The sequence below is a fragment of the Pteropus vampyrus genome, unplaced genomic scaffold, assembly GCF_000151845.1.
Source record: "Pteropus vampyrus isolate Shadow unplaced genomic scaffold, Pvam_2.0 Scaffold85, whole genome shotgun sequence".
Lineage (NCBI taxonomy): Eukaryota > Metazoa > Chordata > Mammalia > Chiroptera > Pteropodidae > Pteropus > Pteropus vampyrus.
Genome location: NW_011888866.1, coordinates 2,291,371 through 2,307,811, shown reverse-complemented (window position 1 = coordinate 2,307,811; position 16,441 = coordinate 2,291,371). Strand labels below are relative to the sequence as shown.

At 48.2% G+C, this 16,441-nt stretch overlaps 1 protein-coding gene across 1 annotated transcript in view; it reads left to right on the top strand.

Annotated features, from left to right (window-relative positions):
* Positions 1-16,441, top strand: part of TLN2 (talin 2) — a 340,255-nt gene that overhangs the window by 284,317 nt on the left and 39,497 nt on the right. Inside the window, exons 43-47 of the mRNA XM_023532579.1 lie at positions 7,859-8,005; positions 11,179-11,345; positions 12,256-12,439; positions 14,318-14,443; positions 14,645-14,761. Of these exons, the coding sequence (XP_023388347.1) occupies positions 7,859-8,005; positions 11,179-11,345; positions 12,256-12,439; positions 14,318-14,443; positions 14,645-14,761 (741 nt within the window). The remainder of the gene's footprint in view (positions 1-7,858; positions 8,006-11,178; positions 11,346-12,255; positions 12,440-14,317; positions 14,444-14,644; positions 14,762-16,441) is intronic.

Genomic DNA, 16,441 nt, shown 5'->3' with positions numbered 1-16,441 from the left:
GAGGTTGGGCAGGAGGGAGGCCTCTAACTCAAGAGGGACAAGGACAGTAGGTTAAAACTGCTGTTGTGAGAACTAAGACATTTTTGTCAGAGGAAGAGGAAAAATGAGAAACTAGCATGGTAGCTAGGTAGGGTACACAAGGTAAGTTCTTCTATGAACCAGGAGGAAAATACAGACTATCTTGATAATAAAAAGGTAGAATTTGACCATTTAAGCTACAATATACTCTTAAATTGAGGCCAAAATCTTGTCATTCTTTGGCACAAATTTACTACAAAGCTGTGTTCTCTGTGAATTTCTTCCTCCAAAACATTTGTCTTATCCATCATTTCTCAGTCACAATTTCCTTAACAGCCCTGTCCTCATGCCCTCTGGTGCCTGTGTGGGACCCACTTCTGGGTTCCTGGGACCACATGAACTCTCTGCAGAAGACTGTGACCAGGGGTGTGCACTGCATGGGGATTGTGCCCCCCTGTGGTTTTTCTGGGGAACTCCTCTAGCGACTGACCCACAGGACAGGGCTGGCTAGGCTGCTGCTCTCACCTCCCAGAGTGGAGCCTGAAGGCCCGGCCTCCACACTGCACGGCCTGAGCCTAGCATGTTGTCCATTGGCCCTGTCAGGACCTGCTGGCCTGAAAGGGGCCCCAGCCTGTTGTGTGCAATGTAGCATGGGCTTCGCTTGAACTGCCCTCTCCAGTGTCCAGCCCCAAATGCAAGCCAATAGCTTAAAAGTGAATAAAACCCTTTGGCTTCCAGTGGTATTAACACATGGTTCTCATGCTTTTCTCTGTGTGTGTTTTGTGTCTTGCTTGTTTTCTTTTTCCAGATGACTAAGTCGGTTACTAACCCGGAAGAGTTGGGAGGACTGGCTTCACAAATGACCAGTGACTATGGGCATCTGGCTCTCCAGGGCCAGATGGCAGCAGCCACGGCGGAACCAGAGGAGGTCTGCCACCTTAAGCCCCTGTTTTAAGAAGCCAACCCACCTGGGTGCCCACTCTCGGGGGATCTTCCATAGCTCAGCTCATTCCAAAAGACCCCAGCCTCATAGGCAGAATCAAGCTTAGTTCTCACTACTGTGCTGCCAGCCCCCAGGTTCAGACCCAGTAACCCCAGGCTGTGCTCAAGGCTCACTGTCCTTTGTGAGCCAACTGGCTGAGATCTGGGGACATCTGGGGAGGCGGGCTTTGAGACAGAAGGACTCTGTTTACAATATGCTGCCAGGTCACCTGTCCCCTGGCCCATCACCTGATGCCAAGGGCAGAACATCCACTGCCATCTACCTCTTGCTTTCTACTCTCACGGAGCAAATTTCCCTTATTTTTTCATTTTCCAAAGGCTCATAAAAGTGTTGGCAGAGCCTTGAATGGGGTTTAGCTGCCCCTCTCTTGAGAAACCACTGTGTAGTCTGCTTTTATGAAACAAAGTCTTGCCTGAATATTGTTGGCGCCTTTCTAAGAACTGGCCCAGGTCCCTGCCCCTATACCCCTGACTTCTCTTCATTACCTACCTGCCTTTCCTAAATTCACTTTCCTTACTGGCCCACGCAGACTTTGCCTCAGAATGCCTGCACCCATAAGAGTCTTAAATAGGCAAAAGTTTGGTCCCAAAGTCCACTTTCTAAGAGCTCCCATCTCTGATACCTCTGAGAAATCAAGTAGTCCTTGGGAAGCACACAGGATGGGTGGAACTCCGGGGTGTTTGACTGCATCTGTATCAGTGCAAACACACAGAAAGGGCCCAGTCCTCAGCTACTACATGGGTCCTTAGAAAAATAGAGCTTAATAGGAAATAAAGAATAATGGAGTGGATTACAGGGACACTGGGAAGATGAAGGTAACTACATTCCGTGAAATCCAGCAAGCTGTTTATTGAGCACAAACCCCATTTGCCACATTCCTAAATGGATCGGGCTGTCAAGGCAGAAGGTCGTGACTGGTCTTTCCTTCTCGCAATAAGTCAGTGTCCTCAAGTTCCTCGGTGCTGCTATTTCTCCTGGGAGTCATGTCTAAGCATGTCTTTAAAAAGCCTCCCAGAGAAACTACAGATATGAAAGCCCCAAACAAAATCACTTTCTAACGTATGTTGTAACAATGCATGTAAATAGGAGTATTATATATATATATGTACTTGCATACATATATATGTAGCATGGGATGACTTAAGTTCTAACAGTGCCTGCATTTTGAGATTTTAGGATGGGTACTTAAGCTGCAGCATGAATAATTCTATTTATAATGAGTCTATTAAGTCACTACCAAGAAAGAAAAATTATCAGAGACCTACATCAGGATTTTGTTGATCCTTTATACAAGCCCATCATTTTTTTTAAAACAGACTCCCTGTTTTGGTATGTTATAGGAAGGAAAAATTTGAACAAAGGGAAGAAGTGTTTGGCTTTGCAGGGAAATTAAAAGAGACTGTGATTGCAAGGGATGTTTGGATCTGTCTCCAGAAATCTAAAAATGGAATCTACAACCATCTGCCTTGGTTAGTTTAAGTGCTGGCCTGCCCAAGTTGTTGAGTGAAGACCCAATAATCTGTTGGAGCCCTTTCCACATCTGAGTTCCACCCCATGTGTGAAACAAGCAGATTACCTTACTGCAACTCAGACCACTGAGGCAAAATAGAAATACCAAAGCAGCCAGGAGAGAAAATGTATTCTAAAGGCGCAACAACTAGTTACTTTAGTTATTCACCCTGCTTTGTAGCAGCTGACATTTTCATTAAGGTTTTCTCTTTTCTCCATCTTGGGATGTATTTTACATTCCAGACACAAGAGCAGCGTGACCTGGAGTGAAAAGAGGCAGAGAGAATATAAAATTACCAGTGGCTTACAAAGGAAAATTCTTTGTGTTCATTTGCCAGACAGATATTTGGGGGAAAACTGAGAGGGTTCGGAGACCCCTGAAGCAGTAGTTTTTTATTCCAAGACTGCGGAATTATTTGTATACCCAAGAGGGCCCCACATCGCAGTATGTGAAAATATTTATATCCAGGGCAAATAAGAAGCTGCTCCCCTTGCTGCCGTCCTGCAGCCTGCTGTGCCGAGTCAGCATTTCAGTCTCTTCCAGAATGTGACAATTACAGGAAAAAGCCATAGCTCTGCCCTCTGAATAGCAAGCAAGAGTTTTATCTTGCTTATTTTTCCACGGAAATTCGAAACTTTTGTTAACATCTCCGTGAAAACTTCTTTCTTCAGAAAAGTTAAAACCCTCAGGCAACTTTGCAATTTAAGATTAGTTTCCTCTTAAAAAAAAAAAAAAAAAAAATGCTAGTCCTGCGAGCTACAACTCCTAAGTGTAAATGCTGAAGGAAAGATTTAGTGACTGCAGCTTTGTCTCTGAGTAAGCTTTACTGTAACCACTGGTAATACTCGTGTCTTCAAAGCTGTCAGGAACATTTATCAAGAGCTTGTAGTGAGAACCAAAGCCCTTTTTCCCAAACGAGACGGGTGTCCACTCTCAAATTTTTTAAACTTTCCAGTCAAAGATACACTTTCTGTAGGTGGGAAAATGATACATTTCTTCTGCTGTACACACTCTTTATTCCTTTTTTTTTTCCCTAAAGAGAAACTACAAAGTTTGTCATTTAACATCCATTATTGTCTTTTCAACTTTCACAAGCTGTCCTAGGCAAAGTATATTTGAACTCATTTTATATGTGATTGTTTTTAAAGCCTGGGAAAAACCTGTATGTTTAGTTTTAGTCAGTAAAGATGATCAGTATTTCTTAGACCACCACCCCGCTTTGAAATTTGATCCAAAACCTCATAAAGACCAGGCTTCTAATTTCCCTCAAGGCGCAAAACCAGGATGCATTCTTCTCTATTTTACTTTTATTTGGGCAAGAAGGGAATTGAGGGTTTTTCTTGAGGTTCAAGTAATGCTTTACTAAAGCTGCCAATTTAAAACCCCACGTTTGATATCTGTAAGCAGCATTCCTTTATAATAAACACTAGTTGTGGTTGGATCACCATTGGGACTGGTCATATATGCTGAGAAGTTTTATGTTGCTTTGGGAAACTTAGCATTTTTAAAGCCCTTATCTATTTGAATAGTCGTAAAAATATATTCCCTTTCTAGCTGTTCCTCTGGCAGTACAAAATGTGCTGGGAAAGTGTAGTAGAGCAAATGATCGTTTTGATGATATGTTGATTCTGTTGTCCTCTTTCGTTCAATGCCGGAGCCATCCCACATGCCTATGGAAGAGAATAAGAGTATGAGAGTAGTTTGTCAAGTCCATACGCCAAGTCAGATGCTATGCTCGGTGCTGTCCTGTGTACCCTCAGCTACAGCATGTGAGACAATCGTTTGTTCTCTCCATTTCACAGATGAGCAAACCAATGCTTAAGGAGCTTACATTGCCCAAGACCACACAGCTACCATAGTGTTGGAGCCATTTGAAATAACTTTTGGGAATAAGTGAAGTTTCAAGTAACTCAGGAAGTAACTATGTGGAAGTCAGGATTTGAAACCAGCTTTGTTGGGCAAGGCTTGCTTTTTCTCCTGCACCAAGCTGCCTCTTTTCACAACAGTGAATGAACATTCTACTTTCTGAGATGTTTTCACATAGACCTTTAATTCTGTCATTCAAGTGGGCAGGGCAGGTTCTCTCCCTCTTGTGTCTTCAGTGAAGGAACAAAGGCCCCAGGAGGTTGGCAGGCTCACCCAGAGTCCAGTAGCTAGGAAAAGGCAGATTGGAAACAAGATTCCTGGTTCTTTCTGCTCCCCCATGGGACCCACAAGGGTGAAAGGTTGAGAGCTGAAGTGGGGCTGGGGTCGGGATCCTGAGATCCCTTCCTTTCTGTTACATTTAGCCCTCAGCCTGTGAAAATAAGTGAATGAAGCCCATTTCAACTTGTCCTTTTTAATACTACATCCTTCCTGCATGCCGTCCACATAGGATCGCACACAGACAAGAATACAGGAGGTTTGCATGGCCAAACCTCAAGGGGGCCTCCAGGCACCTAGAAGGTAACAGTGTGACCTAACACAGACCCAACTGCCAGGGCCAAGCCCTGGGTTGTCTAAGAACCCCAAGGGTTTTTGCAGTTCCCTTATTTGAGTCTCATCCCTTTGCTTTCTGGTGCTACTCTTCCTTGGTGATTCCCAACTGGAATCTCATCCCTAATGACATTGTACCAGCTCTCCGCTGTTACGTTTCAAGGCTTTTGCTACATGCATGATGTCACCTCCAAGAAAGCATATGAGCACCAGGACCTTGGGGTGTTTTTATAATGTGGTCCTTTGAGAGGGAGGTCAGGGGAGCCTGAGTGTCACTGAGGATGTGTTCTCACCGTTTAGCATGTCTGCCCACAGGTTTCAGCTGCGAGGCAGCTCCCTCCCACCCCCAGGGAGATTTGAGAGTGACTTAAGAGGCCTGTGCTTGTCCCTGTGCCCTGTCATTTCTGTAAACTGAAAGCTCAGGGTTGGCTCCCTGCAGGGAGAAGGATTGGGATGGGAGCTGTTCATAGCACAATGGTTTTAAACTGTATTCTTCAGAACTCTGACCCAGGGAGGGGCTTTGAAAGTTCTGCATGTTTGCCTCAATTCTCACTTTTTAAACATAATTGGACTATTTTTAAAACTGTCAGGGAAAGTTGCATGTACTCTTGAACGTATTCTAGGATAAATGGTAACCCATTAGGAGCTGCCAGTGGGTAGTTTGCATAGGCTGATGCAGCTCTGCCCTGCCAGCTGTGGTCAGGAAACTGAGAAAACGGCTTCTGTTTGCTTTATTTACACACATAACAGGATTTTCACAACACTGTGCAACCAAAGCAAAATATAAAAATGAGCTGGCGGCCGAGGCTGTAACTGGCCTTCATAACCCCGACTTTTAAACTTGGGTTCACTCAGTCTCATTGTTGACTTTTTATTGAGTCAAGGATATATATTTTAACTCATAAAGGAAAAGTATCCTAATAATAAATTATTTCTATTTTACATGTTGAGGTACCATGAGAGCTTTTATTTGGCGGGGCTGGGGATAGAGAGCTCTACTGTTACGTGGCCAAAAAAAAGAAGTTTGAAAAGCACTGATCTAATGGGTAGAGCACTGTGCTGGTATTAGAGACCTGGATTTCCCAGGGACTGGCCGTATGATCTTGGGCCACTCACATCACTTCTCCAGGCCTCAGTCCCTTCATCTATAAATGGGCAGGTTGAACTTGTTTTTATTTTGAAATTCTGTGACTTTCTCCATTTGCCCCGTACCTTACTTTCCCACCAGCACCTGTCATTTAGAAATTTGTGGTCATCCTCAAAAGCAGAGCTCTTGCTTTTGGATTGGCTCTGATCTTTCACTACTTAGGGTTAAACTATATGGATCTGAAAAGCCTCGAGAGCCAGGGTGAATTTAAAACTTGAATGGGGGCATCCCCCTACCTCAGCTTGGGCTTGTGCTAAAGCAACAAACATGACAAGCAAATAGCTATATTTAAATGGCTTTACCACTGCGTGGGCTGAATTCAAGTGCCTCTCCCCTCCTCGGTGGCAGCTTTGCTGCTGCACTAGTCCAGATCTGTTAGCCGAGCTGCCAGGTTGTGTAATCCTGGGGGTGCCGCTCCTGCTGTGTTTTATGTGGAGATGTTCAACAAGAATCCCTGACTGTGAAGGTTTTGCAGCCCCCTGTGTACAATGGAAGACACCCCAAGAGCAGAAGGTCAACTTTCTGGATGAGAATTTTCTATTAAATGGATTTAAACATCCTTTGGACCTTGGGGGGTTAAGGGAATTACCTTTTTCCCTAAACGCAGTATTTCAATAATAGGAGTTGACCTTTGCAGCCCCCGTCACTCCCCAGTCACCCTTCCTTAAACCTTGACTAATGGGATGATATTAGAAGACAGCATCCAGGTGGCCCAAATCTTCCAGGTATTATCTTAATACCTGAGGTTATTGAGTAACTCTTCATGATAGATGCTGGAAGGATAAGCCACAGCTTCTTGCTATGGTGGTTTCTTGAAAACAACTAAAGCTGAAAGGGTTCGTTTGTTTTTAGTTGTTTACCTGGGCGGGAGGGCAGATTATTCAGGCAGCTGTATCGATCAAACCCAAATGAAAATTGATGTGAAACAGCCAGAGGAATGGAAACTCTGGGAAGTGGCAATGGAATTTATTGCACCTTAAAGTGACAGCTGGCAGTTTATCCACAGTAGAGCTCATTTGGCCTCTTTTAGCAAAGTACCTTCTATAATCCCACAAGCCAGGGGTCATTAAAAGAATGCGTGCCTGCTGAGCTGTGGAAACCTCAAACCGGGCTTAATAGAAAGGAAGCCTGGGCCCAGAAAGGCCACTCCCCACTGGGTACAGCTGGGGGTGGGGGGGAGGTGTTCCGGTCAGGAAATATACTAATTTACAAGAATCTGAACACTTTACAATATGCCTAATACTAAAGCCATATATTTTGAACTTTTTATTACCTTCTAGGGATGTTGTGAGGAATGAATGAAATTAAATGCATTACCTGCTTAGAAGAGGCCCTGACACACAGTAGGGGCTCAATAAATGCTTATGAGAGAATAACAGTTATCCAGCAGAGCTCATCTAATGGACGTTCTGATCAGGTGGTGCAGGATACAAATAAGCAATACTCCAGTAAAGACAGCAAGTATCAGGCATTATGCTAAGATGATGGGGTACAGTCTTGCTTACTGGGGACTGTGGGCATTTTACATTCTAAAAAGGGAATCAAAATCAACCAAATTCCATACTTCACCGAGCACAGACTCCGAATAGCAGTGGAATTTTCCTAGCCAGGCTCCCATAGGACGTAAGAAACTTTCCACATAGGGAGGACCTCGATGGCTGGGTCCGTCACGCTTGTCCTTCTCCACCCCGGGCTGCTTCCACAGATCGGCTTCCAGATTCGCACTCGTGTGCAAGACCTGGGCCACGGCTGCATCTTCCTGGTGCAGAAGGCGGGGGCCCTCCAGGTGTGCCCCACCGACAGCTACACCAAGAGGGAGCTCATCGAGTGTGCCCGCACAGTCACAGAGAAGGTAAGGAGCAGCCCTGGGGTCAGACGCAGCCACAGTGCCCACTGTGACCAGGGCTAAGCACAGGGAACAGCCAAGGCAGGTCTGGTCATCTTCTCTCCTGCCCAGGGTCTCCCCAGGGACTGGGCATATCAGGGAGCTGACGGTGACCCATAAGCCCTGAGAAATTGAAAGCATGAGAGGGACTGTCTCACAAAGGCCAGGTCTACCTCCAAGGGCTCTCCTGCAGACAGCCTGGGCAGAGCCTATCAAAGTCAGGATCTGCACCAGGAGCCCCTCCCTGCAACCCCTTTGACACTTTTGCCCTTTGGGCTTCCTTCTCCAGGGGAGTGGGAGGGGACTCCAAAATGCTGTGGGCTGAGTAAGAAGGACCTGAAGTCTCTCTCCTGTAACCTCTTTATTTCCAGATGAGTTGGTGAAGTGGGGGAGGGTTAAGCGCCTGTCGGAGGTCATGTGGCTCCTTGGTGCAAGAGCAGGGGCATGCATGGCCTTTTTCGACTCCCACGGCAGCTGTTTGTAGAGTCACATAGTGTAGTAGATGGGGCTCCAGTATCTCAGCTAAGTGACTTCACCTTTCTAAGCCTCGGTTTCTTCATCTGTAAAATGAAGATGAAGAAACATCGTTCCTGGCCCATAGGATTGTGCAGATTAAATGTGGTGGTGTGTGTGCAAGTGCTCGGTACAGTGCCAGACACAGTTCAATGTTTAAGAAACGCCAGCTGCTGTTATGTGTAAACTGTCTTCCAACTCTGCTCTCCCGGGAAGTTTTCCCTGGTTAACAATGCCCCATTCTGAAACGTCCCTTACTCTCCCGCAGCATGCTGATCTTTTGCTTTGCTTATTTCTCTGAGTAATTTTTCAGGGCAGCTGTTTTACAGGCCACTAGACGTGCAGGCTGAAGCATCCATGCTTGGCTGGCTTTCCCTCTCCTTCACTTGGGTTCTTAGGACATAGAGCTCTGTACTGTTAGAAGCTTGGCAACAGGAATCAAGGGATGAGCGGGGGACCCCTCACCTGGAAGCTGCCCTACAGAGGCTGCTCTGTACGTGGCTCCTCGCCCAGGCCGAGCCGTGGTCTGGCCATCTCCCACAGCCCACAGGACTGTCCAGGCCTCTCTGGACTCCATAGACAAGGAAATAAATCTCTCAGCCCGAGGAAGGCACTCTCCCTCCTTTCAAAGCCCTTCCTTGTTCTTAAAGTTCCTCTTGCCAAGTGTCCCCGTAGGAAACCTTGTAGCAGGAGCCCAGGGCAAAGGTGGAGGAGCCTGGGTGAGCCTGGACAAGCAATGTGACCTTCCTGAGCTGGCCTGGGTCTTACTGCTTCTCCCAGGAGAGGAGCCCTGAGTTAGGAATCTGGAGAAGGATCAAAGGCAGTACAGCGGCTCGTTCAGAGCAACTGGTCTTTTGGGCAGTTTCTTACTAAAGGTCCCTACTCTTCTAATCTCCTGCAGTCCCATCGTCACCTGGGGTGGCTTTCTTACACGTCTTGGTTGTGTCTGTGTGACTCCCCTGACCATGAGCCCTTTGTTCACTTTTTTGTCCTCATCCTCTAGTGACTAGTAGATGCTCAGTAAACACCTGCTGACTTTTCACAGTGGAGGTAGGGGGACACTTTCTGGATTCTTTCTTTCACTCTGACCAAGAAAGTCCCTCCCAGACTTCTGATTACTTGTCTTGGCCTCTGTCACCTGCCCTCTGGGTATTCTTTCCAGAAACTGGATCCCTCATTTCCAGGCCAGCTTTGTGCTAGCCTGACTCATCTTTTCCTGGTGGGACATAGTGCCTTTTAACTTGGGAAATAGTTGCTATGGAGCTGGTCTTGGGACATGGCGGGTGCTCAGGAAACAGGCTCTCTGCCCCTCTTGCCTGGCTTTGTTCACAGCCTCTTCTACGATCCGAGCGGCATAGGAGGAAGAAAGCGTTCAAAGTCTGTGCCTCTCACTGATGCTGCAACTCCCCTGTCCTGGTCAGAATGTTTTTAAAAAATGCATTCACGAAATGTTTTCAGACCCTACTTTGGGTCAGCCATAGTCAAGGATGGTGGGTGTGCGTACACTGGGATTAATATGATGGTTCCTGGCCTCATATTACTCCTAGCCAGATGCATGCTATTTATAACCTGTGGTAAACAGGCCATCCTGAGGGCAGGAATAGAGTGTGGTAGAATCCTTGGGTGATCCAGTCATCTCTCTGGAAGAGGAAAGTGGGGAAGGCATCCCAGTGGGGCCTTTGAGCTGGCTCTTGCAGGATGAGTAGGTCAGTGGCTGGAGAAGGGAGAGAGGGGGAGCATTGAAGGCAGAGGGCAGACCCACCAGGAGTGGGGGGAATCAGGGCATTTGGAGAAGTAAGGAGCTGGCAAGAATGGAGTCAGAGGCTAGAGAAGTTGAACCTGGTTCAACTCGTCTCCACAGCCCGGGGAGAACTGCACACAGGGATGGAGTGGGGTCACGTTTGTGTTAGGAGAGGCCCCAGGAGCAGTGAGGTTGCACTGGAGGGAGATGGCAGGTGGCAGTGTAGGGTTTCCGATGTGGAAGACACCGGAACACACACCTTAGCCAACCCGCTTGACTCTCAGGTCACTGGAGTTATATTTGGTGGCGGGTGATGGCTCAAAGGAGTGTCGGGGTGGAGAGGTAACATAGAGTGATCCCCTCTGGACTCCAGGCCCTCTGGAGTCCGCTGCAGAGAATTTCTAATCAAGAGGCCACCAGGAGAGGGCATGATGAGTGTTAGCAGAGAGGGCTCTTCAGAAAACCTGATCAAAGGAGACAGAAATGGCCACACCTTTCACAGGAGCCTTATCCTTTATCCCACCTTGTGGTTTCAGAAACCTAATAATAATTTTAAAATAGCATTTACCCCCTACCAAACACTCCCGCCAAGTGCCACACTAGACATTAGACATAACATTTTCCTGCAGTCAGTCCTCCCAGCAACCTGATAGACAAAAATCAATAGCCCCACTTTACAGATGAGGAAACAGACTTAGATGAAACCTGCTGCCCAAGGTCAAGTAGCCAGCAAATGACAAAGCCAGTGTTCAGACTGAGGCTCTTGACCCTAAACTGTGCTGTTAACCCCAAAGCTGCATCAACTCCTGTTTTCAGAGTCCTTGCACATTTGGGTTACATTTCCTCTGCTTCCCCGCTCCCCCTGACAATCTCTCTCTGCCTACAGGTGTCTTTGGTGCTGTCAGCTCTCCAAGCTGGGAACAAGGGGACCCAGGCATGTATCACAGCCGCCACTGCCGTGTCCGGGATCATTGCTGACCTGGACACCACCATCATGTTTGCGACTGCAGGGACCCTGAATGCAGAGAACAACGAGACCTTCGCAGACCACAGGTATGGGGCTCCTGAACAAAGGAGCTGTCCGGCTGGACTTTGGAGATGCCACCTGGGCACCAGAAATATGGTCATCTGTTTTGATTTCAACAAGATGCTCAAATGCAGAAAGCGAACCACATAATCCAAATAAGCCCCCCTTTTGCCAACTGTCAACACGGAATTTGTGCTCCAGCTTTGCCTCTCTCAGCCTAAATCTAGCCTCCTCTGCAGAGGATGGCTTTTGATCTTTCACTTTCCAAGCTGCAGAACTGTGTCTCTGATTTGCTCACCAACCCCAGCAGGATTGGGAGCAGCCACAGCAAGCACAGTGAGCTCCTCCCTGTTTTGGGGAGCAGGGCTCCAAGCCTGCTGTCTCTCCTGGGCTGGCTCTTCAGGCCCTACTCAGAAGGCCGGTGCCAGGGTCTCCGTTTGATGCCGGGGACCACGCATATCCTCATCACGTGACCAGCACCCTCGTCTTCTCTCTTCAGTCCCAGGGCTGGCCTGGGAAGAGTTTCCCAGTGCCTGGCCACCTGTTCCAGGACCCAACCCGATGTGGGCTCTGATGTGCTGGGAGGGTCCCCTGACTCATGTGTTCTCACAGCTCCCTAAAGCTGTGAAATATTCTTAGGGAGAATGGGAACCGCAGGAAAGAAGCTGACCTCTCATTTGGCTACAGGCTGGGGGAAGGGGACCAGATGGGTGGATCTGAATCTTTAATTGAAATTTTACTGGTAATTGACTATGTAAATACTAGGCTGACTTTCCTCTCCTCTCTGTTTCCGCAGTAAGAGAGGGGAAATCCATTGCCTCTCTTCAAAGCCCTTTAACAAAAGCCCCCTATGAGGGGTTTCTCTTCCTCCCAACTACTAGTAACCAAGCTTTGCCCTTTGTTTCTCCCTCTCCCATCGGCCTCCTTCTTCCTCAGGGAGAATATTCTGAAGACAGCCAAGGCCTTGGTGGAAGACACAAAACTGCTGGTGTCGGGGGCTGCGTCCACTCCAGACAAGCTGGCCCAGGCAGCTCAGTCCTCAGCAGCCACCATCACCCAGCTCGCCGAGGTGGTCAAGCTGGGGGCAGCCAGCCTGGGCTCTGACGACCCCGAGACCCAGGTACGGGTGTGCCTGGGGAACGATCCTCGTAATTCCACAAACACTGTACGCCAGGCCTCAGAAGAAGCCAAAGGAAAAGTAGGAGTTTTGAAGTAAACAATGTGTGCGTTGAGCGTGTCCGTGGTTTGGGGACTGGTAAGAGGCTGTTATCCAGGCCAAATAGTGGCAGGGACCATAATGGTGGCCACGGGGATGGGAGACAAGCCAGCAGGTTTGAGAGAAGTCTGTAAGGAAGACTCAGCCTGGCATAGTGAAAGATTGAACACAGGGACCATTTGGAGACAAGGGAGAGGAAGGAGGCAAGGGCAGCTCCACTCTTCAGGCTCTGTCAGTGAAATGAGGGTGGCTCAACACAGGAAGCTAGAGCTCCCTGGAGGGGGAGCCGGCTTGGGCAGGGAGATAAAGCTGAGTTCAGGTTGGAAGATGCTAAACGAGAAGTGGCAAAGAAACACGTAGGTACAACTCGTGAGTGGGCATAAGCCTACTCAGGTGCGGGGATGTTGCCATACAGACCGCAACTGTGACCACAGGAGAGGAAAAGTGTGGAGTGAGAGAAGGGGCATGGTTCAAGGCAGAGCCCTGAGGAATCCACTATTTAAGAGCATTTCAAGAGGGAGATGCCTAAAGTGATTGAGAAGCAGGTGCAGCTGGTAGGAAGAAAGCCAGGGGACCTCTAGGAGGGAGTCTTTTAACCGAGCAATCCCCAGCCTTTATGGCACCAGGGACCGGTGCTCCTATGAGAATCTACTACCTGATGATCTGAGGTGGAGCCGAGGTGGTGATGCTAGTGCTGGCCCCCCACTCACCTCCTGCTGTGCGGCCTCATTCCTAACAGGCCACGGACCAGTATCGGTCTGCAGCTCAGGGCAGGAGTCGGAGACCCCTGTTTTAACCCACCAGAGATGGCTGAAAAGTCAAGAAAGATGAAGGTCAGAGAGCTGGCCACTGGCCCAAGTGCCGTGGAGAGCAGTGGTGACCCCAAACAGGGCTGTTTGGAGAGGCAGGGCAGCTTGGTGAGGATGAAGAAATGAGGCCAGCACCCACAGACACCCTACTTGAAAAGTCTGGAGCAGGGAAGGGCTCCATACTCCTATACTCTGCTTCCAATTCGGCAGTTTCATTGAAGTTATCTGCCTTTTCTTTGGTCCCCTGACCTAGACGGTTAACTCTTCAAGGATAGTAACCATGGCTTAGTAATCTTTGAAACCTAAGTGCCCAACCCAGCTCCCAGAACATAGGGGCCCCACAAATTTATGTTCAGCTGTTGAACTAACAGCCAACCAGGGCCATGAATAACGGATTCTACCCATTCCCTAGAGCAAAACTTGAAAATTCCTCTGTTCTCTCTATCCCAGCACCATCAGATGGTAAACACTTGTTTTTGCTGCTGAAACTATACTCTGTAAACTAGTCTACTTGTCCCATTTGGACAAAATTGGATAGAAAGCCCCGCTGCCATTCAGTGCCTCGGTCTATCACAGCTACCATTCTGGTTAATGTAAGAACTCCAGCTTTGCTCCCATATGGCCGTGACCTCCCCTTCCTGACATCCCCTGGTGGAGCAGAGCTCAGTGAGGTGACTCAGTGCTCCCGCTGGATTTCTCTTTGATGGTATAAGAGCTCAGATTGGCTACCCTCCGCAGTTCAAAGTCTTCACAGAAATCTCTGCCTGCAGTGCTGCTGTTGTCCCCACGGAGGAAGGAAAAACTTCAGAATGCATCAGTGGGAACCCACACTCCCTGAGTCTCGGAGCTGCAGGATGAGAGCTGCTGACTGAGAGACCCAGGCGCCCCCAGCCTGCCCATGGGCCGTATGTTCTTATGAGGCCAGTAGGTGACCCTTGGGGCCCACTCACCTGGGCTCCATGTTCTCTTTCAGGTGGTGTTGATCAACGCCATCAAAGACGTGGCCAAGGCCCTTTCAGATCTCATTGGTGCTACCAAGGGAGCTGCCAGCAAGCCCGCTGATGACCCCTCCATGTACCAGCTCAAGGGGGCTGCCAAGGTAGTGTGGAGCCCCAACTAGGGGTGAGCATGCCGGGAGAGTGCCGGAGAGAGAGAATCACACACGAAAATATTGACAGAATGCACATCTGAGCTCCTTTCTCATTTAAAGGTGTTTTTACTCATGGCATTACATCTGGAACTAAAGGAGAAGGGGGTAAATCTCAGTGCATGTTTTCTCTTGGCCTTTCTGCCTGTGCAGGTGATGGTGACCAATGTCACCTCCCTCCTCAAGACTGTGAAGGCAGTGGAAGATGAGGCCACCCGGGGCACACGGGCGCTCGAGGCCACAATCGAGTACATGAAGCAGGAGCTCACGGTAAGGAGCCAGGAGTCACCTCCCTTGGGCACCCATGTCCAACAGCTGACCCCCAGGCTTCCATGAGATTGTTAGCATAAAGAGGTTTTACCCGGAGCACCTGAACAAGGGAGGCCCACTCACCTGCCTGCCTGAGATCTCACGTGTAACTGACCACCCCAGAGTTTGGTCAGGATCGATTTGTAATTGTAATTAAGGAATCAATTGAAATGTATCACTTAGGACTATTCGGGTTTAATTCCAGTAAAATTGCGGCATGAAACCAAAGCATTACAGAAGATCCTTGGCAAAGGAAAAAGTCAGTATGGCTATTGTGTTCACCCTGAGCTTCAATCATGTGTACAGTGTGTGACCGCACACAGCCCTCTTGGTTTTCATTGCTATCGGCACCACTTCACACTGCTGCTCTTGTGTGGATTTTGAGTCTGAGATTCACCATTGGAAAAACCTTGATGCCTTCACATCCCCTTTAAAATCCAGCTCCTTTCTGTTTGAGGTGTCTGATCTCAGAGGAGTCACCATGTGTTCTTTTTTGCCCTGTTCCAGTGCTGTAGAGAGAGGGCATTCTGGTGCTACTGTTTTTTGATCCCATGACAATTGTGGATTGACTCATCCTAATTCCTGAAATAGAAATATGCCGAAAATGAGTGGTTTCAAACTGAGATTTCTTTCCAAGAGGAGGCCTAATTACAGACTCACCTTCTTTTTGGAGGGCTGAGTAAAAGACTGGCCTTTGCTGCCAGTTGTTATGCATCTTTAGAGGGTCATCATCTTTAGAGGGTCATCATCTTTAGAGGGTCATCTTTAGAAGGCCACAAAGCCCTGAGGCTGAGCAGTGGAAATGAGCAGTCCTGTTGGGTTTCGGTGATGGAGCCTTGTGTTCTCTTCTCCTGTTTTTAACGAATCCAGCCTTGCTTGATGTTGTGCTTAATTCTCCCGCAGAGGAGAAACTAAGAAATATAGGTGGTGTCCTCAAGCACTGCTGCTCGGCACTCACCTGCCACACAGGCTAGAGGTCTCCTACCAAAGTCTGGGCACATGTTCTGACAGGTGCGGGTGGGCCTAATGGTGGCAATGGAAGAGAAGGTTTGAAATTTGGAGTTTTCCTTAGAAATTGCAGATACGTGGTCCATCTACATACACCACGTGATTTAGAAGTAATCCAGATTATGTGTTTCCATGGACATAAGATGTTTCCAAAAGAGCATGAGCCACAAGGACCACATCAGTGTGGAAGGCTCTGTGCACGTGGCCTTCATTCCACTGCAGCATTCAGGGATGGGGCTGGGATTTGGAGTCCTGGGCTACTTAAATTGCAGCTGCCCCTTTTTAGGGGAATAGCGATGTTTGACACTAGTTGACACATGGCAGGGATGCTGGCTGGGTCCTCCTATCTGCCTCAGGAAAGGCTTCTCTGCTGAAACATGGCTGCCTAGGGCTGAACACAGAGCAGCCCCAACTGGTTTGGGAGTCGTTGCCACATTCAGCACTCAACCAGGGCACCAGTCACTCATGCTAGAGAGGCAAGACAGATTGGGCTTGAAGCATATACGGCTGGCTTAACAGGTAGAACTTTGAAGTGGGACATTCACTTACCATGCTTAATTTATTTCAGCTTCTCTAAAAGGGGTGTGTGTGTGTGTGTGTGTTAAATAATTCACAGTGTCACTGTGGTACACT